The sequence below is a fragment of the Cherax quadricarinatus genome, chromosome 24 (assembly GCF_038502225.1).
Source record: "Cherax quadricarinatus isolate ZL_2023a chromosome 24, ASM3850222v1, whole genome shotgun sequence".
Lineage (NCBI taxonomy): Eukaryota > Metazoa > Arthropoda > Malacostraca > Decapoda > Parastacidae > Cherax > Cherax quadricarinatus.
In genome coordinates this window covers 770835-796739 of record NC_091315.1, presented here as the reverse complement: position 1 = coordinate 796739, position 25905 = coordinate 770835, and the positions used below count along the sequence as shown (strand labels likewise).

At 39.3% G+C, this 25905-nt stretch overlaps 1 protein-coding gene across 11 annotated transcripts in view; it reads left to right on the top strand.

The window, feature by feature from the left end:
- Nucleotides 1-25905, top strand: part of LOC128690789 (phospholipase DDHD2) — a 247367-nt gene that overhangs the window by 8865 nt on the left and 212597 nt on the right. For 4 of the 11 annotated variants that reach the window (XM_070088142.1, XM_070088141.1, XM_070088140.1 and 1 more), the window contains exon 2: nt 11527-13122. The exons of 3 other annotated variants lie outside the window; for them this stretch is intronic. In XM_070088142.1, the coding sequence (XP_069944243.1) occupies nt 11527-13122 (1596 nt within the window). Of the gene's footprint in view, nt 1-11526; nt 13123-25177; nt 25381-25905 lie in introns of those variants that run through there. 4 more of the 11 variants (XM_070088143.1, XM_070088147.1, XM_070088149.1 and 1 more) reach the window with 4 other exon arrangements.

Below are 25905 nucleotides of genomic sequence, written 5' to 3'. Positions count from 1 at the left end.
ATGGTACCATTGTATCATTTGGTACCATTGTACCAAATGGTGCCATTGTACCATATGGTACTATTGTATCATATGGTACCATTGTATCATGTGCCATTGTACCATATTGTGCCATATGATACCATTGTATCATATGGTGCCATTGTGCTATATGGTACTATATGGTACCATTGTATTCAACACAATAACCACGCTAATATTTTCATCACTTTGTTTACAATAAACTTGTAAACAAGTTTTGTAAGCAATATAATTATAAACAAATTAGTGCAGTTATTGTGTTGAATACAATGAGTGTACACTTATACAATATACATTATAATGGTCTCACAGGCCATAAATGTTATTAGAAAAAGAAAAAATTAGAAAAGAAAAGAAAAAAGTATAAAAAACGTAAAATAAAAAAATGGGATTTTGCGGAAGTCACTGATGTTGCTGCCACCCGGTCATTTTGGGTCAACCTCCCACCGCTGTATCTCGGTAAGTACTGATCTGAAATTTTTTTGTTTTGTTTTATTACCTTCACAAAAATATTATCTTTAATTCTGTAATATTTTTTTTTTTTTTTTTTTTTTTTTTTCAAAATTTCTTGGACACTGGGGCACCACTTCAGATTTTGGCCTTGGACCCTGAAAGGGCTAAAATGTGAGTCAAAGTCGGTAAAATTGCCAATGCGTAAATGTAAATATTGCTGACACATCAAAATTCACGAGAGCATAATATCGTCAGTATTACAAAAAAGTAATTTTTAAAAGAAGATGGTAAGATTTACTCCTTTTGTAATAAAGAGTTCGGGATACATAAATACACACATTAATAAATTAATCTTTAATATATAAAAATCAACTATCTTTGGTCTAGAGGTATTTGAACTATGATATAATAATAATAATATGTACATGTTACTATAATAAATTATAATTAGCATCTAACTAAAATAGTAAATAATTATTCGTGACCCTACACAGGGTACCACTTTGACACTACTGTCACTATATATATATATCTCTATACTAAAATAATAAATTATAAATAACATTTGTATAATAAATTACAATCAACTGCTTCTCACGACACGAGGCCAGTCACACGATACTATTCAGTGTACACTACAACCAGGCCATCTTCAGTGTCCCACGACACCCTTTTCATCTCAGTGTTCCACTACGGTCCTGTGCATATCTCAGTGTTCCACTCCATCATACGTTCCTAAGTGTCACACTACGGTCCTGGCCCAGTTCAGTGTAACACTCCAACCTTTTCTTCATGTAATGTCCCACCAAACAGCATCTGATGATTCCGGCCCACAGTTGATCAGCGTAGACGGTGAGTCCACAGACATCACCAGTAGTCCAGTAAATCCTCTCCAAAGCCGGTTGACAAGATAGGTACGATTAGGTGTTCAGGTACCTATGCGTAGATATGTACCCTGAGGAGTTCAGGTACTTAATGTTGAAGCCAGTAGACGTGTACGATTAGGTGGTCAGGTACCTACTGCTTAGGTGCGTACAGTGAGACGCTCAGGTACATAATGTTGCTGAAGCCAGTAGACGTGTACGATTAGGTGGTCAGGTACCTACTGCTTAGGTGCGTATCCTGAGGCGCTCAGGTACATACTGTTGCTAAAGCCAGTAGACTGTACCCTTAGGTGGTCAGGTACCTACTGCTTAGATGCGCACCGTGAGGCACTCAGGAACTTACTGCTCTAAGGCCGGCTCAGCAGTCCCCACATTGGGTTTGATGACGTACCCAGTGGTACTGCCGGCCGGCAGGTTAACTATTTAACCGCTAGTTTGGCAGGGGGCCGCAACAGTCAGTTTTCCATCAAATTTCATACTTTTTCTTGTATTACCTTCAGAAAAAGATTCTCTACCATTTCATAAGAAAACTAAATTTTTTTTTGAAATTCTTGGACCCTGGTGCACACTGAAATTTGGCCTCTGGACCCTGAAAGGGTTAATCCCTAGCAATTCATAGAATATTGTGACATTACACACAAGCAACCACACTAGAAACAGTACCTCTTTGATATAACTTCAAAGTCTTTTGAGAGTTCTCTTACTCTCATAGCCAAGCACCAGGTTTATCTGGTGCTTGCTTGATCAACCAGGCTGTTACTGTTGGTGGCCTGCTGGTCCACCTATCTATCACAGCCTGGTTGATCTGGCACTTGGCAGAGGTATATATCTAATTTCCTATTGAAAAACCTCTACTCTTGTTCCAGCAGTGTTTCTGGTATCATGTGGTAGTGTTAAACAGTCTGGCCCATGGATGTTGTAGCCATGTTATCTTATTGTCAATCCCATGCTGGTTTTATTCTGGGTTCATTTTGCACATTCTCCCATATCTCACACTCCAGTAAATGAGAGATATGGTAGAATGTGTATGAAAATTAAAAGGTCAAAGATGTGGAATGACTTAACAACTAAGCTGAAAAACTGCAGTATTCTTACTGAATTTAAAATAAACTAAAACAAGTTCTGTACAGTAGGGCCCCACTTATACGGCTGGTTAAGTTCCAGGCTACCGCCGTAAAGCGGAAACCGCCGTAAAGTGGAACACCCTTTTTTTCCACTTATAAATGCATACAAACACTAGATAACAAGTTTACACTAACATATATTAAGTTAGCAATAGAACCAGGCATCAAAAAACAATAAAAAAGTACAATACACACATAGTGCACTCATTACTTACCTTAAAATATTTATAGTCTTAATCTAGGGTGAGACAAGTAGTATTTATTGTAAGAAATCAAGTGTGGTATGTATGGTAGTCAGCCAGGCTTCCATACCAGTCCACCCCACCCACACATACAATTCTATGATATTTAAGCATCCCAGAGCGATAAAATGTATATACAGTTCACTCATTACTTACCTTAAAATATAGGGTGAGACGAGTAGTATTTATTGTAAAAAATTAAGTGTGGTATGTATGGTAGTCAGCCGGGCTACCATACCAGGCCAACCCACCTACACATAATATTCTATTACATTTAAGCATCCCAGAGCAATAAAATGTATATACAGTTCACTCATCACTTACCTTAAAATATTTGTAGTCTTAATGTAGGGTCAAGAGTAAATAAATGAGATAAAACAAATAAATGAGAGAGAGAAAGAATGAGTGCATGAGAGAGTACAGGCGCAGAGTTATGTAAACAAACCAGGCAAAGGTAAGTTTTGTAAACAAACGAAGTGTACACGTCTGGTTTGTGTACAAGTTACATTGTGTACAGGTTGTCTCTACATTGATACAGTAGAATAAATAAAGAAGAACACTCCCATTCTCATGTAACATCATTTTGAGAAGAAATGATGCTCTGAGTGAAGGCAATGGAAATAAGTCACTCTGACTTTTTTGGGTTATCCTAGGTTCTCTACACATATGTTGTTATGTATGATAATCTATGTAACTGTATTTGTGTTTACCTGAATAAACTTACATACATACGAAAGGAATAATTTTCTACAGTTACCCCCAGTAACACATTTTCTCTTATGTTAGATTAGAGAAAATGTTATTCTTGGCGTCACTCGTACAAGTTATCTGGCTACCACATCTCATATTTATGTTTATTTATTCTATTGTAGGGTGTATTTATCATCTTTTTATGTTATGTATCGTGTTTATTATATAATTTTGAAAAAAATATCATGGATGGATTAATGAAAATGTGTATATTAACGTAATATACAACATTTAATGAGACTCGGTGATTATTATTATTATTATTATTATTATTATTTCTAATATGGCGTCACTTGTGCAAGTCGTCTGCTACCACATCTCATATTTATTTATTTATTTATTTATTTATTTATTTAAAAATTTGAGCACACATACAGAGGTACAAAAAATACAGATAAGAGCAGCATGCCAAAGCCACTTATACTGTGCATAGCATTACGGGCTGGCTTAAAATTAACTTAAGATTAACTAAGCAATGATGAAATCAGTGATAAAACATTAATGTAAACAGATTACTATAAAGCACAAGTGAGTATTACAAAGACAGGTCATATGGTTGTATGCATTGTTGTACATTCAGTAGAATGGAGTATTCTGTTAGGTAGTGTATTTAAAAAATAATAAAGTTAGATTGGGTTTTAGGTTTAACATTTATGTGATATAATTGTGAGAAACATTTAAGATATACAATTTATAAGGTTCAGTTATTCAGTATTTATTTGGTTTTGGGTGAGTAAGTGATCTTTGAGAAGAGACTTGAATTTATAAACAGGTAGTGTTTCTTTTATATTTACAGGTAATGAATTCCAGATTTTAGGGCCTTTTATGTGCATTGAGTTTTTACATAGTGTGAGATGGACACGAGGAACATCAAAGAGTGATCTGTGCCTTGTGTTATGGTCATGTGTTCTGTTGAGGTTGGCAAGGAGATGTTTGAGGGGAGGGTTAATATCAGAGTTAAGTGTTCTATGTATGTAATAGGTGCAGTAATAAGTATGGATGTTTTGTATGGTGAGTAGGTTTAGTGTATTGAATATTGGTGGAGTGTGCTGCCTATAGTGAGAATTTGTTATCATTCTAACTGCAGCCTTTTGTTGGGTAATTAGTGGTCTGAGATGGTTACTTGTTGTTGAGCCCCATGCACAAATTCCATAGGTGAGATAGGGGTAAATAAGAGAGTGATATAGGGCCAGGAGGGCTGACTGTGGAGCATAGTACCGTATCTTCGATAGTATGCCTACAGTCTTGGAAATTTTCTTAGAAATTTGTTGTATATGTGTATGAAATTTGAGTCTATTATCAAGGTGGATTCCTAAGAATTTTCCCTCTGTTAGCTTTGTGATAGGTGATCCATTTATCATTATGTTAAGAGGGACATCTGTAGCTCTGTTACCAAACTGAATGAAGAAGGTTTTGTCAATGTTTAGTGTAAGTTTGTTAGTCCTCATCCAGGTAGATATTTTCTGTAATTCGGTATTTACAGTATTGGCTAGCGTGACTGGGCTCGGGTGGGAGAAGACGTATGTAGTGTCATCTGCAAATAGTGTGGGTTTGAGTAATTGCGAAGCATTTGGTAGGTCATTTATGTATAGGAGAAAGAGAAGAGGGCCAAGGACACTTCCCTGTGGGACACCAGCTGTAATTGGTTGTGCAGAGGAGTTTGCCCCATTTGCATACACATATTGGCTTCTGTTGCTGAGGTATGACTTGAGGTAGTTGAGGGAGTGCCCTCTTATACCATAGTGTGACAATTTTACGTGGAGCAAGTCATGGTCAACTGTATCAAAAGCTTTACGTAAGTCAATGAAGATCCCCAGTGGGACTTCTTTTTTCTCTATTGCAGTGTATATATGTTCTAGCATGTGTATAATAGCATCATTAGTATTTTTATTAGGCCTGAATCCAAATTGGCAGGGGTTGAGTATGTTTTGGGAGATAAGGTAGGAGTAGATTCGTTTATGAATTAATTTTTTGAAGATTTTTGAGAGAGGGTGTAAGTTGGATATTGGCCTATAGTTATTCAACTCTGTTTGGTCTCCTCCTTTGTGGATCGGGGTGACCCTTGCTATTTTGAGTACTGTAGGGAAGGTGGAGGATTCAATGGATTTGTTAAAGAGTGTTGCAATGATTGGTGATAGCACTTGTGACACTTTTTTGTATATAAAGGGTGGTTAGGTATTTAAATCTCCTGCCTTGTTTTTTAGTTTGTTGATAATAAGGGAGACTTCGTATGGGTTAGTCGGAGCTAGGAACAGTGTGTTCGGGTAGTTGCCGGTGAGGTAGTCATTTGGTGGGGTATCTGAGCTTGGGATTTTATTGGCAAGGTTTTGTCCTATAGTGGAGAAGAAATCATTGAGTCTGTTTGCTGTTTCTGTTGGTTTATTTATTCTATTGTGGGGTGTATTTATCATCTTTTTATGTTATGTATCGTGTTTATTATATAATTTTGAAAAAATATCATAGATGGATTAATGAAAATGTGTATTTAACGTAATATACGACATTTAAATGAGACTCGATGATTGTTATTATCATTACTAATATGACGTTTGGAGACATAAGACACTCTTACTGATTTTAATGTGTACCTGCATGCCAGCACAGTATGTAAGTTTATTTAAGTACAGGTATACATAAGCATAATTATCAGAGTATATATAAAATATGAAATAACTTTTAAAAGCATTTGAAATTTTGGAGTTTCCAGACAAAATGGAGAGACTTAGTGCTTACTGAACTCACGAAGAATGTAAACAAACAGGGTGGGGCGTGGTGACCGTATTAGAAAGTCAGGTGGGGGGAGCCGTACAGCGAGTTTTGGTCATAATTTGAAATGACCGTATTAGCGGAATGCCGTAAAGTGAAATGCCGTAAAGTGGGGCCCTGCTGTATGCCAAAATACTAGTCAAATTATCTACCTTATCTTATAACAAACGTATTTAACACAATTTATGTAACTGCCTTGAACTATTTTGTATTGCTGTAACTCCATTCAAGCGCTGCTCATTCAGTATACTGTGCTGATCTTTGTCATTAATTAATATATATAATAAACATATATTCAGGCAACTTATTCATGTGAAATTTAGTACTCACTTAACCTCACCTACTCATTGTCATCAGTATTGTGTTATCATTACATGTCGTCAAATGTTTTATAAATTGTACAGTGGTACCTCGGGTTACAAACCTAATTCCTTCCAGAAGGCTGTTCGAGTGCCGATCTGTTCGAGTACTGAATGAATTTATTCCCATAAGGAATAATGTAAAGTAGATTAATTCGTTTCAGACCCCCAAAAATACACTTACAAAAGCACTTATAAAGATACACTTACATAATTGTTCAAGTTCGTATCCCAAGGTACCACTGTATCTAAGAATATAATTTCATTTTAAACATATACGAGGCTCCACTTTTAACCTACTTTCATCTATATCTGTTTATTATATAGATTAGAATTACTTTTGTCATATTTTTAATTCTCTCCTCTCTCTCTCTCTCTCTGTCTCTTTTTTTTTTTTTTTTTTTTTTTTTTTTTTTTTTTTTTTTTTTTTTTTTTTTTTTTTTTTTTTACACAGGGTTTGACAAAGTTAAGGATCCCTAGCTTTATTGACAAGCTATTTACAGGTTAAGGATTCTTAACTTTATTGGCAAGCTAAGAGCTGTTACCTACATCAGCTCATATGAAAGCATTTTTATTGTTATGAGACATACAAGTAGGGAACAGGATGAAATTGGAGCCATCTGTGGGTCAGCAGTTTCATTTGATCAACTGACTTTATCTCGTTGACATTATGCTGTACGAATGTGTTCCATTCTCGAGTCGCCCTGGGTATATATGATCTCAGATGGAGTGATGTTCTGGAGAAGGGTACAGCCAGGGTGAAGTTGCTGTTTTCTGCCCGTCTTGTGGCATAAAAGCTTGTTTCACGTTGTCCTCGAAGTGGATCCAAGTGTGGTACTTTGACAATATTGGCCTTGTACGTAACAGTAAGGCCACGCACATCCCTCCTATGTTGAAGGCTCTGCTGAAATGACACATCTATCCAGGATGGGTCCAGGCGAGAGATGAGACGTCTTGCTCTGTTCTCTACTCTGTCAAGCAGTCACAGATGAGAGGGGGGGGGGGGGCAGGCAAACCAAGAAAGTGGAGCATACTCAAGGTGTGAGCGTACTTGTGCCTCGTACAGAATCTTGCAACCCCTACTGTCAAGTAGATGCGAGATACGGCGAAGTGATGTAAGCTTCCTGGCTGCCTTGTTTGCAAGATTTACAACATGGTTCTTCATGGTTAGTTTGGAGTCAAATTTCACCCCAAGGATATCAACTTCTTCTCCAGGTGCCAACACCCTCCCATTCATCCTTACTACTGCACCAGCATTACCATCATGGTGCCTAGAGACGATCATCATTTGCATTTTCTCAGGTGCAAATGTTACTTGCCATCTATTTCCCCAAGCTGATATAGCTCTCAGCTGGTGATTGATGTAGCTTAGAGCAGCTGGCATTTCTTCTCTTGGATCAGTGAATGTCAGTGTACAGTCGTCTGCATATGCATGGGATTCTGGGATGAGATGAAGAAGGTCATTGAAGTAGACATTCTATAACAATGGTCCCAGCATGCTTCCTTGTGGAACACTTGCCCCAATAGGATGTCTTGCTGATTCCTTTCCATTGAGAACTACACTTAGAGATCTACCATGAAGGTAATCATTGAGGAGACATAGCGCAGAGCCTGCAATTCCCAGTGCTCGAAGTTTTGCTAAGAGGCCCTGGTGCCACACGCGGTCGAAAGCGCCAGCAATGTCCAGTGCTACCACACAGCTGACTTTGGATTCATCCAGAGACTGGTGCCACTTAGTGGAGAGGTTTAACAACAGATCAGCAGCAGAGTAACCTTTCCTGAAGCCATATTGACGATCACAAAGTAGTGAGTAATAGTCAAAAAACTCTGTCATTTGTCTTGAGATTATTGTCTCGAGGATCTTACCAGTGATTGACAGGAGTGACACTGGTCTGTAGTTGTTGATTTCTGCTCTGCTCTTCTTTTTGTGAACAGGGACTACATTTGCCTCTTTCCATAGAGAGGGCCATTTACACTGTACTAGGCAGTGCTGAAAGAAATGAAATGATAGAGAAGCTTTTCCCAATTATAATGACCATGGAAAACTTATGGAATTATGCTCTCATGAAGTTAGTGGGCTTGACGATATTTATGCATTGACGATTTCGCCCACTTTGAGCCCTATTTTCTGCTAATTCCAATGTTCCAGTCAACTAAAGTCATAGCTGTTTCGCTAGAGCTCTATTTGTTCTATCGATTGAGTACAAGAAATTGCCCGTTTACTGGTTTCAACTACCTAATAAAGTTGTCAGAAATTGGCAATTTGGCCAATTTCACACAAATTTAAAAAAAGGCCAGTTTCAGAATAGGGTCCAGAAAAAACAAGACAGACATTCCTGGCACTAAAATAACATTTTCTCCATTCATTAGTTACATCTCCAAGCCCCTCTTACATTACATTACTTTTGCTTTCCATTTTGAATTTTTATTCTCACAAAAAATAGAAGACTTACTGTTATGCAGACCACTGCATTATTGTAAAAAGGTACAAATAATATCAGCACACTTGTGAAAGAATATTAGACTCGCTAGTTGACGTATATTGGACGCATGGCGGGATTTGTTTACCCTTGAACATCACTAAAAATCAAACATTTCCTCTATTTTTAGCTTAATTTCAGGGTACTTTTCATCTTCAAACCAATCAAAATCATCTCTGTTTCTGTAATATATCTTCCATTCTGTCAAATGAGACAAAGGAAATGAGAATACAGTGGACCCTCAACTAACGCTATTAATCCGTTCCTGAGAGCTCATCGTTAGTCAAAATAATCGTTAGTCAAGTTAATTTTCCCCATAAAAAATAATTGAAATCAAATTAATCCGTGCAAGACACCCAAAAGTATTGAAAAAAAAAAATTTTAACACATGAAATATTAATTTTAATACACACAAACTGAAGAAGACATGCACAGTTACATGACACTTACCTTTATTGAAGATCTGGTGATGATTGATGGGATGGGAAGAGGGGAGTGTGTTGATGGTCTTAGTGTTTAGAAGGGGAATCCCCTTCCATTAGGACTTGAGGTGGCAAGTCCTTTTTCGGGGTTACTTCCCTTCTTCTTTTAATGCCACTAGGACCAGCTTGAGAGTCACTGGACCTCTGTCGCACAACATATCTGCCCATAGAGGCCTGTACCTCCCGTTCCTTTATGACATTCCTAAAGTGTTTCACAACATTGTCAGTGTCACCATTAAACACTTGTTCAGGTTTCAGTCCTTCACTGTCTATGTACTCCTTGAATTCCTGCACATATTTTTCAGCTGCTTTTTGGTCCAAACTGGCAGCCTCACCATGCCTTATCACACTATGTATGCCACTACGATTCTTAAATCTCTCAAACCAACCTTTGCTGGCCTTAAATTCACTCGCATCACCACTAGTTGCTGGCATTTTTCTAATTAAATCGTCATGCAACTTCCTAGCCTTTTCACATATGATCGCTTGAGAGATGCTATCTCCTGCTATCTGTTTTTCGTTTATCCATACCAATAACAGTCTCTCAACATCTTCTATCACTTGCGATCTCAGTTTCGAAAACATAGTTGCACCTTTGGCAAGAACAGCTTCCTTGATTGCCGTTTTCTTGGCCACAATAGTAGTGATGGTTGATTGGGGTTTTGTGTACAGCCTGGCCAGCTCGGAGACATGCACTCCACTTTCATACTTAGCAATGATCTCTTTCTTCATATCCATAGTAATTCTCACCCTTTTTGCTGTAGGGTTGGCACTAGAAGCTTTCTTGGGGCCCATGGTGACTTATTTTGCAGGTGCAATCACTAAAAAGGCTGTGATAATATGAAATGTTCCGATTGTATGCTTGGAAGCGACCGCAGTGGCTGGCTGGCTTGTAAACACTGGCCAGAAGTGGACGCGTCTCAGACAGAACGAATAGTGTTGGTCGAGTTTTTTAGCGCTAATCGAGGCAAAATTTTTGTGATGAAATGTATCGCTAGTCAGATTTATCATTAATCGATGCCATCGCTGGTCGAGGGTCCACTGTACAGCCATAAATACCATATGGTAATACACTGCAAAATTGCTGTTTTAAACCAAAAACATGATAGGAGTTTTGTTTTTTCTCATTATGCACTGTTTGCTTCATACCCATTCTTTCGTATGTAGGCCTACCAGCTTTTTTCCACCAGATTTGAAAGCGCTTGAATTTGTGTGTATAAGTACGTGACCAACCTGGCTGTTAAGAAGTATATGCACTGTACGTGATCGACCCTCGAAGGGTTAAACAATCAATTATTGCTTTATTAGTCTTAAGAGTAATATGCTCTGCATATTAAGGGGCTTTCTGCATTGACACCTGAAGGGGCTTTTTGCATGCACACCTGAAAGGGCTTTCTGCATGCCCATCTGAAGGGGCTTTCTGCATGCACACCTGAAGGAGCTTTCTGCATGCACACCTGAAGCTGCTTTCTGCATTCACACCTGAAAGTGCTCTGCATTCACACCTGAAGGTGCTCTTTGCATGCTCACCTGAAGGGGCTCTGCATGCACACCTGAAGGGGCTTTCTGCATGCACACCTGAAAGAGCCTTCTGCATGCACACCTGAAGGGGGCTTTCTGCATTCACACCTGAATGTCATCCACCTCTGTACATTGTACCATGCTGAAATAATTAAAAAATAAATAATAATATAGACAAGGACAAGGACAATTCATTGTCTGTTATTGACCTTCAGTATATATCATTTAAGTTATTAGTTTTATACTGTAACTTGAAAAAATAAGTTTTTATACAGTTTAGCAACATTCCAAATAATTTTACCAATATCAGTTTATTGTGAATTAGGTCAACATTTTGCCTAAAAATGACTGATTTTCGTGGACTAGAGGCTTATCCCTGGTTAATTAGTTCACTGTGTAAAACATTCTGAGGATACGTGCAAAGTATTATTTTTGTATTTGCAGCATTGGAGCAGAGTGGATCAGTGCCAACACTACCAGATGCCACAGCAGTAGGGAAGACACAAACTCTGGGGTCACAGTTTCAAGAACTTTATACTGGAGAGACTGCTGTGGCTGGAGCAATGCACTCACTGTCCCTTGTGTCTCCAGGCAAGCCCCCTCAGTTGAAATTTACATCTTCTACAACTTCACCCCTTGTTCCACCGCCTATAGGGCCTCTTGTTCCATCACCTTCAGGGCCCCTTGTGGCACCACCTACAGGGCCCCTTGTGCCACCACCTACAAGGCCCCTTGTGCCTCCGCCTACAAGGCCCCTTGTGCCACCACCTATAGGGCCCCTTGGGGAAGCCTTCAAGTCTGGGATTAGTGCTGTTGGCTTACAGTCTGCTGGTCCTACCACTAGTCCATCTTTCACTAGTTTTCCTCAGCCTGCTTCTTTTGTCAGTGGTATGCTTGGTGGTAGCCAGAATTACTCACCAGTGTCTATGGGATCACAGGTGACTGACCCACCCCTTGGCCCACTACCTTCTGTTGGTCCATTGCACTCCTCTACTCATTCTGTTGGCCCAACACATATTACTGCTCTTCGTGTTGGTCCACCATATTCTACTACTACTCTCACTCAACAGCCTTTGGCTACTGCTATCCTTTCACCACCTTCTACCATTCCTACTGTTGTCTCTACTCCCTCGACTACTCCTCGTGTTATACCCCCATCCTCGACTACCCCTCGTGTTATACCCCCATCCTCGACTACCTCTCTCATTGGACCCCTACCCTCGACTACCCCTCTCATTGGACCCCTACCCTCGACTACCCCTCTCATTGGACCCCCACTCTCGACTACCCCTCTCATTAGACCCCCACTCTCAACTACCCCTCTTCTACCCCCACCCTCTACTACTACTATTGTACCACCACCCTCTTCCACCCCTTCTATTGTACCACCACCCTCTTCCACCCCTTCTGTTGTACCACCACCCTCTTCCACCCCTTCTATTGTACCACCACCCTCTTCCACCCCTTCTATTGTACCATCACCTTTCAGTACAGTTGCTAGCCCACTTCCCACTTTTGGTCCACCATCTGTTTCACCTGTTGATACACCACCCTCTTTTGTTTCATATGTTGGTCCCCCACCCTCTTTTGTTTCACCTGTTGGTCCACCACTCTCTTCTATTTCATCTGTTGGTCCACCACCCTCTTCTGTTTCACCTGTTAGTCTACCACCCTCTTCTATTTCACCTGTTGGTCCATCACCCTCTTCTGTTTCACCTGTTGGTCCACTGCCATCTTCTGTTTCACCTGTTGTTCCACTTCCAGTTTCTGAACCCTCACCTGTTCGCCCATTTCCTGCCAATCTTAGTGAGTCGTTGCCTGCTGCAATGCTGCCCATCAGTACATCACCTGCCAGGGGGTCCACTGCTAGCCAGATTGGGGGGATTTCTGGCTCAGTTCCATTCCCCATGGGTCCATCCACAGCTGGTTGCATTCCCCTTCATTTGCCACCCTTGGATACCAGAGAGAGTTCTTCTCTGGGCCCCCCACCCATGGGGTTTTCTGTACCAGACCAAGACTTCGGAGATAATAACATGAAGGGTAAGTCATGTTTACCACTACAGGTGCTCCTTGATGTGCAGTGGTTCGACTTATGATATTTTGACTTTCTGATGGTACAAGAGCAGTTATTTCAGAGATAAAACTTGAGATAATTACTGTATTTTATGGTGTATAAGATGCTGTTTTTCCCCAAAATAAGTCTCGAAAATTTACACTGCATCCTGGAGGCCAAAGTACCATTTATATTTTTTCTCCAAAATTTAGCCAGTCGGAATTGTTCGAATGTCCTCGACACCAGAGCATCTTATTTGCCATAAAATACGATACCCAGCATGAAGGTGGGAAGTCTGTAACTTGTATTCATTTATTTACTTTTCAATACTGGTATTTAGTTAATGTAATTATTATTTACTTATTCAATGACAGTAGTTATTTATTTAGCATATATTCATATTTGACTTACGATGTTTTTGACTTATGATGGAGTTGTCGGAACGTAACCCCATCGTAAGTCAGGGAGCACCTGTGGATGTGTTTTGGTGGTGCGCAGTACAAGGAAGGTATCCCCACATTCTATAATCCCAGTTCCTTGTTGATATTAAAGTTTAATTTTACTGTTGAATATTTGAAGTGAATCAGAAGAGCCATTTGTCATTTTATGGAAACTGATATCCCAATTTTTCTAAGGAAAATTGTAAATTTGGATATTTATGGCTAAAATCTAATTAAAACCTTTCAAGGAGACCAGGAGACTAACATTCTAAAATGCATAAGCATATTAAACTTGAAGTCACTCAGAAGTTGCTCTATGACATTATGATCATGGAAGGCTTGAAGCTAATCAGATATGGCACTCAGAAATTATTGCATTAAAAGCATTATTTCAATTTCAACAATTTCTTCCAAGAATGCAAATTGGCACCTATGCATGGCTAAAATTATTCCAAACTTTTCTCTTAGTAAAACTGAGCAGTTCTCAAGAAAGAAGTTAAGTAAGTTTTATGCAAGTCTAATGTTACATAACATACAAACATTTAAGAATAGTCTTGAGGGCTCACCGATGTTTATTTTTTTATTAACACATCAGCCATTTCCCCACCAAGGTAGGGTGGCCCGAAAAAAAAAAACTTTCATGATGTTATGGGCACATAAAAGAACATTAAGTTGATTTAACTTAGCATAGCCAGATAATCAAACACACTGACTTCTTTCTGATCACAAGAAACATTTTTCAGTTATTTCACAGAAACCACTTTGAGTAATAACATTGGATGATGATAACTTAAACAAGCTAGCATCATTAAAATGGTATAAAATACCGACAGGTTGTTAGGTAAGACACATGTGTCTTACCTAACAAGCTAGCATCAAGAGATTGTTTCCTCTGAGGAACACACATTAGCACTAAAAGTTTAAAGCTGACCAGAAGATGCTTTTTTCAGAATCCAACAAAATTTGTGCCTACACAGTATAAACCCTTGAAAAAATCCATTCATTTCATATGTTACATCAGCCATTGGAGACTGATGCCATTCACAGTTGTTATATTTTACTCAGACCCATAAGGGTCATATACAGTAGTGCTGTGGACTGACAGACATTAGATTCAAGCAAGGGGAAGATAAATTCGGTTCCTTGGACCATGAACCTCTTACCAGCATCAAGGGGAAAATATGCAGCAAGGTAAAATACAGTGGACCCCCGAGTTTCGTGAGCCTTGCGCTTCACGAATTTCGACTTTTGGCAACTTTTTTGTCAAAATAAAGCCTTGAAGTTCGTGATTTGCATTGTGATTTATCCATCATATGGAACGTGTCTGTGCTGCCAGGAGCAGCCAGGCATATACAAAGGCTTCCACACAGTATTCAGGAGTCAATGTGGCAGTGTTTGTGGATGAGTGACCATCACCACATGCTTTCATGCGATACATTTCGTAATAATCCATTCTTGATTGTGCTTGAAACTGCTAAATAAGCCACCATGGGCCCAAAGATAGCTTCTGGTACCAGCCCTTTGGTAAAGAAGGTGAGAAACACGATAGAATTAACCCTTTCAGGGTTTCCGATGCACTAGTACGGCTTAGGCGCCAGGGTTATTGATGTACTAGTACGTGTAAATTCTAGCACCTTCAAATCTAGTGAAAGCTGGTAGGCCTATATATGAAAGAATGGGTCTATGTGGTCTATGTGTGCACAGTATAAAAAACTCCTGCAGCACACAGTGCATAATGAGAAAAAAAAAACTCCGACCGTGTTTTTGGTTTAAAACAGCGACTTTGCACTGTATTTTTGTATGGTATTTATGGTTGTATTCAAGTTTTTCTGGTCTCTTTTTATAGAATGGAAGACATATTACAGAAATTGAGATGATTTTGATTGATTTCACAATGAAAGGTACATTGAAATTGAGCTCAATGTAGCAGAAATGTTTGATTTTTGCCAAAGTTCAAAAGTAAACAAATCATGCCATGCGTCCAATACACGTCAACTGGTGAGTCTAATATTCTTTCACAAGTGCACTGATATTATTTATACCATTTCTACACTAATGTAGTAGTCTGCATAACAGTAAATCTTCTACACAAATAACCCGCACATAGAAGAGAGGTCCAAGCCGGACCGAAATGTCGTCGTAAGCTCCTCTTCTATGTGCAGGTTATTTGTGTATCGCTCCAGTAACGGTATTGTGCCTTTTTTTGTTATTTAGTAAATCTTCTGTTTTTTGTGAGAATAAAAATTCAAAGTGGAAAGCAAAAGAGATGTAAGAGGGACCTGGAGATGTGACTAATGAGCAGAGAAAATGTTATTTTAGTGCCAGAAATGTCAGTCTTGTTTATTCTGGACCCTATTTTGAAATTGGGGTCTTTTGAAATTTGTGTGCAATTGGGAAAATTGCCAATTTCTGACCACTTTATAGGATAGTTGAAATTGGTAAATGGGTGGTTTCTTGTACTCATTTGAAAGAAAAAATTGAGTTCTAGCGAAATAGTTAGGATTTTTTTCGACTAGTACACTGGAATTGGCCAAGGATTTTTTTCGACTAGTACACTAGAATTGGCCAAAAATAGGACTCAAAGTGGTCGAAATCACTGATGCGTAAACATCGTTGAGACCGCTAACTTTGTGAGAGCATAATTCCGTAAGTTTTCCATCAAATTTCATCCTTTTAGTGTCATTGTGATCGGGAAAAGATTTTCTATCATTTCACAAGAATTTTTTTTTTTTTTTTTTCAACAAATTTTCGACCCTGAGAACAAGTTTAGAAGAAGGCCTCTCGACTCTGAAAGGGTTAAAGAAAGAAAGAAATCGCAAAATATGAAAGTGGAGTGCGTGTGGTCGAACTCGGCAGGATGTATGGGAAGCCCTATTCAACGATCACTTCCATTTTGTTGAAGAAAAAGGAAATCAAGGAAGCTGTTGTGAAAGGGGTAGATGTGCTCACCAAAAAGGGATCGCAAATACTCGAAGATGAGAGTTTTTTTTTTAGTGTGGATCAACCAAAAACAATTAGCAGGAGATAGTTATGCAGTCAGTAATTTGTGAAAAGGCAAGGCAGTTACATGCCGATCTCGTAAAAAAAAAAAGCCTGGAACGAGTGCTGGTGTTTAAGGCCAGCAAAGGCTGGTTTGAGAGATTTAAGAAGTGTAGTGGCATACAGTGTGGTAAGGCATGGCGAGGCTGCCAGTTCTGACAAATATGCGGCTGAAAAATTCGTGCAGGAATTCAAGGACTGTGTAAAGGCTGAAGGATTCCTCCCCCAACAAGTGTTCAGTTGTGACAAAACAGGCCTCTTTTGGAAGAAAATGCCAAAGAGAACCTACATCATGCAGGAGGAAATGGCACTGCCAGGACACAAGCCTGCGAAAGACAGGCTGACTCTCATGTTCTGTGGTAATGCTAGTGGGGATTTCAAAGTGAAGCCTTTACTGGTGTATCACTCTGAAAATCCCAGAGTGTTCAAGAAAAACTGTCGACAAGAGTAAATTGTGTGATGTTGAAGGCTAAGAGTAAGGCATGGGTCATAAGGAAAATTTTTCTTGATTGGCTTAATAAAGTGTTTGGCTCGAGTGGGAAGGAATACGTCCTGGGAAAAAAATTGCCACTTGAGTGCCTCCTGGTAATGGACAATGCTCCTGCTCATCCTCCAGACTTGGGTGATCAAATGGTGGAGGAGTTTAGTTTCATCAGAGTGAAGTTCTTGCCCCCTAATCCCACTCCTCTCATCCAGCCCATGGACCAGCAGATCATTTCAAACTTCAAAAAACTGTACACCAAATCAGTGTTTCAAAAGTGCTTTGATGTGACCTCAGACACTCAATTGACCCTAAGAGAGTTCTGGAAGGATCACTTCAATATCCTCAATTGCATAAGCCTTATAGATGAGGCTTGGCAGGGAGTGACTTCCAGGACTTTGAACTCTGCATGGAGAAAATTCTGGCCAGAATGTGTCCAAAAGAAGGATTTTGAAGGATTTGAGGCTGACCCTGTCAACCCTACACCTGTTGTGCAATCAATTGTGGCATTGGGGAATTCCATGGGGTTGGATGTGATTGGCCAGGATGTGGAAGAGTTGGTGGAGGACCACAGGGAAGAGCTACCCACTGAAGAGCTGCAAGACCTTCATCTGCAACAGCAACAGACCACAGCTGAGGAAATTACTTCAGAGGAGGAGGAAGAGAGACAGAAGAAGGTGCCTTCTTCGAAGCTTAAGGACATTTGTGCAAAGTGAAGTGAGGTGCAAACGTTTATGGAGGAACATCACCCTGACAAAGCTGTTGCAAGCCGTGTCAGCAACATGTACAATGACAATGTCTTGTCCCATTAGAGGCAAATTTTAAAGAAATTCCAGAAACAGAGCTGTCTGGAAAATTTTTTTTGAGCAACAGGGGGTCCAGTGACTCTCAAGCTAGTCCTAGTGGCATAAAAAAAAAAGAAGGGAAGTAACCCCGGATAAGGACTTGTTACCTAAAGTCTTTATGGAAGGGGATTCCCCTTCCAAACAATAGTGTTACTTCTCCATCCTCTCCCCTCTTCCTGTCTTCCATACACCAACAAGAGTCTTCAATAGGGGTAAGCATGATATTCTTGTTTTATACTCACTTTCTCAATTTTTAGATTATATTTAATCTAAAAAAAAAAATTTTTTTTGTTAATACTTTTGAGTGTCTAGAATGGATTAATTGGATTTACATTATTTTTTATGGGGAAAATGGTTTCGACATTTGTGAATTCTAACTTTCGGCAGACTCTGGAATGGATTAATCACAAAACTCAGGGGTCCACTGTACTACCATACTGTTTTGAGGATAAAAGTAGCAAAATAACCGATCAAAGACGCTTTCCTCTGGTAATTACATAGAAACAAAAATATGGGCATGACCTATGTAACAGTGACCATTTGGTAACCACAGTTGTATTTTTTGGCACCTTTCTGAATGCTTGAAGTTCCACCAGTGAGGATTTTGGATGTTATCAAAGCCATTCCAAGATGCTGGAAGCAGGTTAAACAATTTGGGTCATAGGGCATGTGAGCATGTCAGTTTTATTCCTAGAATTTGGTTATCATTACCGTACATAAGTGTTGAAATTTGAAACTGACCAGATGAAGCGTTCTTGAGTTATGAGCAAAATAAAATTGAAAAGTAATAGAATTCGGCAACCTCTTATAGGTACTCCTTCAGGGGGATACCTAACTAGCCGCAGGAAGTATCTAGCTTTAATACCAGGTTTATAAAGTTTACATTGTTCCTCCCAAAGCATAATTCTAGCTAAATATGAAATACATTCTGCACATATATTTTAAACTTTTGTTGTATTGAGTTTACTGTTCCTTTCCAGAGTTGTTAAATATTACCTTAGTTTGCTAGATTAAGTTTAACTTAAGTGTCTTCACTTTGCCTCACCACCTGCACACCTCTATGGCAGATTCTCCACCTGACAATGACAGACATGTATTAGTTACCATCCATTTTGTTTTCACATTATTGTGACTCTCCAGGAGTTTATTTTAGTGTACAGTAACTACAGTTTAAGAAGTGTTGAATACATCTACCTTGTTATCACATATGTTATATTCAGAATTAGCACTCACAATAACTTTAAAGATGACTGCAAAAATAAAAATTAATATCTCATAGTAGACAGTGATCAATGAGTGTTGACTGATTAAGAGGGTCAGAAAAGTTCTTTAGAAGAGTTACAAAGTAACTGATCAGTAATATCTTTCTGGCTGCTGATATAGGTTAAAGTATTGTGTTTTCAAGCTGCTTGTTGGTAACTTTCACTTGTGTTGTCAAGCTTGTTGTTGGTAACTTTCACTTGTTGTGTTGTCAAGCTTGTTGTTGGTAACTTTCACTTGTTGTGTTGTCAAGCTTGTTTATTGGTAACTTTTACTTGTTGTGTTGTCAAGCTTGTTGGTAACTTTTACTTGTTGTGTTGTCAAGCTTGTTGTTGGTAACTTTTACTTGTTGTGTTGTCAAGCTTGTTGTTGGTAACTTTTACTTGTGTTGTCAAGCTTGTTGTTGGTAACTTTTACTTGTTGTGTTGTCAAGCTTGTTGTTGGTAACTTTCACTTGTTGTGTTGTCAAGCTTGTTGTTGGTTACTTTTACTTGTTGTGTTGTCAAGCTTGTTGTTGGAAACTTTTACTTGTTGTGTTGTCAAGCTTGTTGTTGGTAACTTTTACTTGTTGTGTTGTCAAGCTTGTTGTTGGTAACTTTCACTTGTTGTGTTGTCAAGCTTGTTTATTGGTAACTTTTACTTGTTGTGTTGTCAAGCTTGTTGGTAACTTTTACTTGTTGTGTTGTCAAGCTTGTTGTTGGTAACTTTTACTTGTTGTGTTGTCAAGCTTGTTGTTGGTAACTTTTACTTGTGTTGTCAAGCTTGTTGTTGGTAACTTTTACTTGTTGTGTTGTCAAGCTTGTTGTTGGTAACTTTCACTTGTTGTGTTGTCAAGTTTGTTGTTGGTTACTTTTACTTGTTGTGTTGTCAAGCTTATTGTTGGTAACTTTTACTTGTTGTGTTGTCAAGCTTGTTGTTGGTAACTTTTACTTGTTGTGTTGTCAAGCTTGTTGTTGGTAACTTTTACTTGTTGTGTTGTCAAGCTTGTTGTTGGTAACTTTTACTTGTTGTGTTGTCAAGCTTGTTGTTGGTAACTTTCACTTGTTGTGTTGTCAAGCTTTTTTATTGGTAACTTTTACTTGTTGTGTTGTCAAGCTTGTTGGTAACTTTCACTTGTTCACAACACACTTTTGTAGATGGTTAACTAGAGATTTTAATATAGAGGCAGGCTACTGATGTAAAGTGAAAACTGACTCTAAAGTGAAACATAGCCTTTCTTCACTTACACATGCATATAAAAGCCTGATTACATATTTACATTATACAGTGGAACCTCGGTTTTCGTGATTAATCCGTTTGAAAAGTCTGACGAAAACCCGAATTGTATGAAAACTGAAGCAATATTTCCCATAAATAATGTAAATCCAATTAATCCGTTCCAAACACCCAAAAATATTAACAAAAAATATATTTTATAGAGAATAACTAGTTTTACATGCAAACTAGGGCATACAAACCCGAGGTTTGACTGTAATATAATAAGTGAACAACAGAGCCAGCCCTAAAAAATACATATACAGTACACACATTACTTACCTTAAAGTACAGTGGACCCCCACATAACGATATTATTTTAATCCAGAAGTCTGTTTGGGTGCCGTTATAGACCGAATTTGTTCCCATAAGAAATATTGTGAATTGGATTAGTCCCTTTCAGACCCCTAAAAATACACCTACAAAAGCACTTACAAAAATACACTTACATAATCGGTCGAGTTGGGAGCTGATCGTTATGCGGGGGTCCACTGTATTTTCATCCTATGCTTATAGCGAAGGATGAATATATTTATTGTAGGAAGTCTGAATAAATGAAGAATGGCTATAATTGAAAACCACAGCTTTAGCATAATGGTGTAAAGTGAAGCACTGTAAAGCGGTGCCCCTGTATACTGTCATGTTCATGATCGAGTTGGTACCTGAGAGAATTTCATTATACAGTAATTTGTTAGTGCAGTAAACTGTGTGACCACTGACACTGTTGACTATATCTGTGGCTAGTTCTTCCAATTTTGCTACCTGGCCTGAAGCAAGGCTTCATTGTTGAAACTCTCCTCCCCTTCCATGGATCAAACCTGGTTATCTCCCTTGTCTAAGTGCTATAAGATGGCTACAGCTTTAACACTTTAAATGATTAATTAATTTTTTATTTTGATAATATTTTTTGTTTACAAATATGTAATGTTCGTTCAAGAGGTACAAGTCCTTCTGGTCTTAACCCTTAAACTGCCAAAGGTTTAAATGCGACTGAGTGCCAGCGTTTTTGAAAAAACAGAGTACTGTAGTTCCAGTGGATAGGGATGTACCAAGTACCAGCAGCAGTATAACTAGGTATCGGCTTATTTTGTTATTAGCGGTATCCATAGATATTGGCTAATTTTGATGGTATCACTATTAGTGGGTATTTACTAATTTTTATGGTATAGATACCAGTGGGTATCAACTAATTTTGATAATATTGGTATCAGGAAAAATTTTGGTATTGTCCTGTCACTACATATGTCTGCTTGATGACAAATATTCATAAATTATATGAAAATTCTAGTTCTGTCAAACAGTTTTAATTACCGGGAACACTTGAAGTCACTTGACCTGTACTCACTGGAGCTCAGGCGAGAGAGATACATCATAATTTACACTTGGAAAATCCTAGAGAGACTGATGCCAAATCTGCACACACAAATCACTCCCTATGAAAGCAAAAAACTGGGCAGACAGTGCAACATACACCACTGAAAAGCAGGTGCACCATTAGTCCACTGAGAGAAAACATAATAAATGTCCAGGACCCAAGACTGTAAACAGTCTCCCACCAGGCATAAGGGAAATTACTAATAAACCCCTGGCTATCAAGAGGGAGCTGGACAGGTACCTAATGTCTGTACCTGATCGACAGGGCTGTGGTTCGTACGTTGGACTACATGCGGCCATCAGTAACTGCCTGGTTGATCAGACCCTGATACACCAGGCGACATTTACCCCCGGCACACTAGTAGAGCTATGTGCTCTAACACACATTAAGTCTGTCACTCAGTCACCTTCACTCAAGCATACAGTGCTCTAAGCACTGACAGAGTTTTTAACATGTGCATTATAGCAGTTGAAAGGGTCATGAACAGTTGAGTGTGTCATGAGCAGTTGAGATGGTCATGAGCAGTTGAGATGGTCATAAGCAGTTGAGATGGTCATGAGCAGTTGAGAGGGTCATGAACAGTTGAGAGGGTCATGAGCAGTTGAGAGGGTCATGAGCAGTTGAGAGGGTCATGAGCAGTTGAGAGGGTCATGAGCAGTTGAGAGGGTCATGAGCAGTTGAGAGGGTCATGAGCAGTTGAGAGGGTTGTTGACATTCAGAATTGTCCTAGGAGATTTACCCAGATAAATCATCATCATTCTTTTATGATTATATCATGTGGCAGCTGATTTTCCATAATAAATAAATTAGCATGAAAGCCATTGTTACAGAATTACTGTTCTCCTTGTTGCTGCCTTCTCAGTGTTACTGCCTTCTTCTTGCTACTTTCTCTTTGTTGCTGCTTTCTTGTGTATATAATCACGTATCTCTCCCGCCTCCATTCTAGGGAGTACAGGTTGAGGAACTTTAAGCGTTCCCAGTAATTGAGGTGTTTTATTGCAGTTATGTGTACCGTGAATGTTCTCTCTACATTTTCTAGGTCAGCAATTTCACCTGCCTTGAAAGGTTCTGTTAGTGTGCAGCAATATTACAGCCTAGATAGAACAAGTGACCTGAAGAGTATCATTATGGGCTTGGCATCCCTAGTTTTGAAGGTTCTCATTATCCATCCTGTCATTTTTCTAGCAGGTGCAATTGATACAATGTGGTCTTTGAAAGTGAGATCCTCAGACATTGTCACTTCCAGGTCTTTTACATTAGTATCTCTCTCTATTATGTGGTTGGAATTTGTTTTATACTCCAATACAGTTTTAATTTCCTCACGTTTTCCATATCGGAGCACAGGTTGACCGTCACTAATCCGGCATCATTGGGACCTGTAGTGTGCCAGATTAGTGAGTTTCCTGCATTACAGAGTGGGTAGGTTAGAATACACTTAATTAACTTATCAATAGAGACTCTTTCTGCTATATCTTCCTCATTTTTATCACTGGACTTACAACCATCTGCACAATTTCAGAGTCAGTATAATGATGAAATTTGAGTCAGTATAATGATGAAATTTGAGATTATGCTAGCCGAAATTAGTGCCGGATTACCGATGGAACTGGATAACTAATTACCGGATTAGTGATGGCTGACCTGTAGTTGAAATTTCTCATTACTGAACTTCATATTGTTTTCTGTGGCCCATTTGAAGATTTGGTTGATGTGTGCATGGAGTCTTGCAGTGTCTTCAATGGAAGACACTATCATGCAGATTTGGGTGTCATCTGCAAAGGAAGACACAGTGCTGTGTACATCCCTGTCTATGTCAGATAGGATGAGGAACAGGATGGGAGCAAGTACTGTGCCTTGTGGAACAGAGCTTTTCACAGTAGCCACCTCAGACTTTGCTTGTGTTATCTACTACTATTTGTGTTCTGTTTGTTAGGAAATTATTGATCCAACTTTTCCTGTTATCCTTTCATCATGCATTTTGTGAGCTATTGCACCATGGTCACACTTGTGTATGCTACATCTGCATTTTGTTTGTCTTCTAGCACATCCAGGACCTTGTCATAGTGATCCAGTAGTTGGGACAAGCAGGAGTGACGTGCTCTAAGCCCATGTTGCCCTGGGTTGTGTAGCTGATGGGTATCTAGATGAGTGGCGATCTTGCTTCCTAGAAACCTTTCAAAGATTTTCATGATATGGGATGTTAGTGCTATCAGTCTGTAGATCACTGTTATTGCTCTACTGCCACATTTGTGGATTGGGGCTATATCTGGAGGCTACCTGGAGGTTATTCCGGGGATCAACGCCCCCGCGGCCCGGTCCATGACCGGGCCTCCCGATAGATCAGGGCCTGATCAACTAGGCTGTTACTGCTGGCCGCACACAGTCCAGCGTACGAGCCACAGCCCAGCTGATCTGGCACTGACTTTAGGTATCTGTCCAGCTCTCTCTTAAAGGCAGCCAGGGGTTTATTGGCAATTCCCCTAATGCTTGATGGGAGACTGTTGAACAGTCTTGGGCCCCAGACACTTATGGTGTTTTCCCTTAGTGTACCAATGGCACCCCTACTTTTTATTGGGGGCATTTTGCATCTCCTGCCCAGTCTTTTACTTTTGTAGGGAGTGATTTCTGTGTGCAGATTTGGGACCATTCCTTCCAGGATTTTCCAAGTGTAGATTATGATATATCTCTCCCTCCTGCATTCCAACGAGTACAAGTCAAGTGCTTCCAAGCCTTCCCAGTAGTTAAGGTGCTTGACAGAACTTATACGTGCAGTGAAGGATCTCTGTACACTCTCTAGATCTGCGATTTCACCTGCTTTGAATGGAGATGTTAATGTACAGCAGTATTCCAGCCTAGAGAGAACAAGTGATTTGAAAAGGATCATCATGGGCTTGGCATCTCTCGTTTTGAACGTTCTCATTATCCATCCTATCATTTTCTTTGCACGCACGATCGTGGCACTGTTGTGATCCTTGAAAGTGAGATCCTCAGACATTACTACTCCCAGGTCCCTTACATTATTTTTCCGCTCTATTGTATGGCCGGAGTCAGTAGTATACTCTGTTCTAGTTATTATCTCCTCCAGTTTTCCATAATGGAGTAGTTGGAATTTGAGTAAATGTTGTGTATAGTTAATAGGTTTAGGTCTTTGAAGGGTCAGGGAGTGTGTTGTCTGACAGTAGACTGAGTGATCATTCATGATACTATATAATGAACTAGTGATATGATACAATATAATAAACAAGTGATACAGTTCATAATAAACCAGTGATATATGCCACTGCTTATCCATATCTTTCTTTATCTAATGATATTCTCCTACTTGCTGTTATCTTGTGCTTGCTGATGTGTGAGTCTTATTTGTCTGTCAGCACCTGCTGTACACACATGTTGTAGCAGCAGAGATGTTTGTATTACTTGTTACAACACCTGCTGTACACACATAGCTACAGAGATGTGTGAGTGTTGCAACACCTGTTGTATGCTAGTAACAGCAGAGATATGCAAGTGTTGTTACAACACCTGCTGTACAATAGTAGCAACAGAGATATGTGAGTGTTGTTACAACACCTGTACCTGCACTATAAGTATAACATACTATAGAACAAGCTTCCAGTGTTAATACTTGGCCCATGGAATGGGATTTACCCCCTTCATTGGATCAAACCAGAACCTCCTCAAATGTTATGTAACTCAATGGATTTAATATTTCCACATGAATATAATAACAATAATAATTTTAACTCCGGAAATTTCCCACCAAGGCAGGGTGACACCCTCCCCCCCCTAAAAAAAAAAGCTTGAAGCTTTTACCATTTGCTCCATTACTGTCTTGCCAGAGGAGCTCTGACACTACAGTTCAGATGCCCCTCTAAACTGTGATATCTCTACTCCTCCTTCAGAGTGCATGCATTGTACTACCTCCTCCAGGACTCAGGTCCAACCAACTGGTAGTACAGTGGACCCTCGGTTATTGACCGTTCCGCTTATCTGCCAACTCTGTTATCGGCTGGTTTTTCGGCTTCCAGTTATCACCCATTATTTTGCTCATCGGCTGTATGGGACTCGTCAACCCA